At 38.1% G+C, this 2,082-nt stretch overlaps 1 protein-coding gene across 1 annotated transcript in view; it reads right to left on the reverse strand.

Annotated features, from left to right (window-relative positions):
• Window positions 1–2,082, reverse strand: part of macrod2 (mono-ADP ribosylhydrolase 2) — a 470,949-nt gene that overhangs the window by 109,930 nt on the left and 358,937 nt on the right. Inside the window, exon 8 of the mRNA XM_008430201.2 lies at window positions 1,246–1,319. Within this exon, the coding sequence (XP_008428423.1) occupies window positions 1,246–1,319 (74 nt within the window). The remainder of the gene's footprint in view (window positions 1–1,245; window positions 1,320–2,082) is intronic.

Consider the following 2,082-nt stretch of genomic DNA (forward strand, 5'->3'; position numbering starts at 1 on the left):
TATATAAGTTAAAATATAAATGGCACACACAAACAAAAAAATCTGATGAAATAAAAACATGAAACAAAAAATCTCCAAAACAAAACAAAAAAATCTTTGCTAAATAAAAGTTTCTTTAGCTGCTTTTTCAAAGAATGAAGCAAATCAATGCAGCGAAAAGAAGGTGGCAACGTGTTCCCCAACTTGGGAGCCACCAGTTTAAAAAAAAAAAACCTGTCACTTGTGATTAGCTGATCTAAGGTTTCGGGATGTTTTATGGAGTACTTATAAGGTCAGAAAAGTAAGCTGGGGCTACACTGTGCAAGTCTCTTTCTTGTTTTGGTTAAAAGCCTTGGAGCAGAGTTCTGTGCTCACTATTCACTACTTTTTTTTATTTAAGCAGGTAAAAAGACTGTTATAGTGCTTCACTTGAGAAGAGATAAATGCATGAATAATCACCTCCATCTCAGTTTTTGACATGAAGTATCATGGTTTGGAAATGTTCCTTAACTGAAAGTAGCTGTTTTTGATATTTAAAAAAAAAAGAATCTCAGAGTTAGAGTTGAAAATCACACCAAGGTTTCCGAGGCTTGGCAAGAAAGTCAAAGCCCACATACACCCAGGTGCTGCTTGATATCCGAACTGTGACTGTCAGGAGTAATGATCATAGCTTCTGTTTTATCCCAGTTTAATCTCAGGAACATACCCGATATGTCAGGGATAAAGTTATAAAAAAGTTTAAAGAGTAAGGTAATAAAACCATATCCCAAAATTTCACAAAGAACTATTTAATCTGTGATCTGAAAATGTCCTATTAGCCGAGTAATTTAAAAATTTAGCTTAATTGTGTCTAACAGATAAAATTTCAATAAAATACATTGGAGTTCATGGTTTTGCTGTGACAACATGTGAAAATGTACATGGGGTTTAAATCCTGTTGCAAAGCCCTGCAAATATGATTATTACTGCTGATGAGTTATGTAATTGTGAGTTTAATAGCACTCCCCAGCAAAGACCAATTCAACAGTCAACAGACCATTTAAGCCTGATTACTCTCAGACTGGCTTTTAATTTGATGTGCATGCAGACCTCAAATTGCCAGGTGGGCAAGACGTCCGTCATATAACACAGATGCACAGCAAATGAGGTTGATCGATTCAGCTGTGGACCAATCATTTATATCAAAAATTAAGGAAAGTGAAATAGGAAAAGGGCAATGGCTTCTTCGAAGCTGGAATTTACTTTTTACCCTGCAATGTGTTGTACCTTATCAGAGTTTTCTTCAATCCACTTCTTTACTGTGCCCAGAGCGATGTCCGCTGCAGGCTCGTTGGGATAGCCTGAGGAGACAAAAACAGTGTAAACAGCGGTTGTATTCAGCATGCAGATGTCAAATGGGAGACAAAAAAAAGTCAGACAGGCAAGCAAACAAAGAAAACTGATATCTCCACAGGTAGCAGCAGAATTCCTCCTGAATCAATGAAAAGCAGCCTGCTCGTATCAGCGAGATGAGACCAACTGTCTGATCAACTGCTGTTGACGAATGCTGCCAGATGCCGGGTGATGTGAAAACACAGACAGACAATATTACAGGGTCTTCAAAGTGTGGATACAAGCTACACACACACGCACAATCACACCCTCACTCATTACCACCTCAAGCAGAACTGATTAATGTTTTATCTTTATGGGGAAATTACACTTTGATGTGTGATCATGCACACCATTCCTTTGTTTTATCAGCTTGCCAACATGAACCTGGAGTCTAGGCATAATGCAGCAAACCATCATATTAACAGTTGTGTCAGCAGAGGAACCGTAACAGTTTGTTAACACTCTGAAGAAAAACTGTTCCTTGATTATTTTCTAATTAGACCAGGAAAAGGAAGACTGCTGGATACTAATCTGTAGATCACTTGCTGTCAGTGTAGATAACTTCACAGGACCCAACTCCAACAGCGAGATATTGACTTAAAAATCCTCTGGGGCTGCTTTACTACCATGGTAGAGTAAATATGCCAGAACCAAAAAAGCTGACAAATTGCTACCGAGAAGTTCCTCAGCTGATTTTAAAGTAACTACACACTACCTGGACAAAAAAAA

Source organism: Poecilia reticulata, linkage group LG15 (assembly GCF_000633615.1).
Source record: "Poecilia reticulata strain Guanapo linkage group LG15, Guppy_female_1.0+MT, whole genome shotgun sequence".
Taxonomy (NCBI): domain Eukaryota; kingdom Metazoa; phylum Chordata; class Actinopteri; order Cyprinodontiformes; family Poeciliidae; genus Poecilia; species Poecilia reticulata.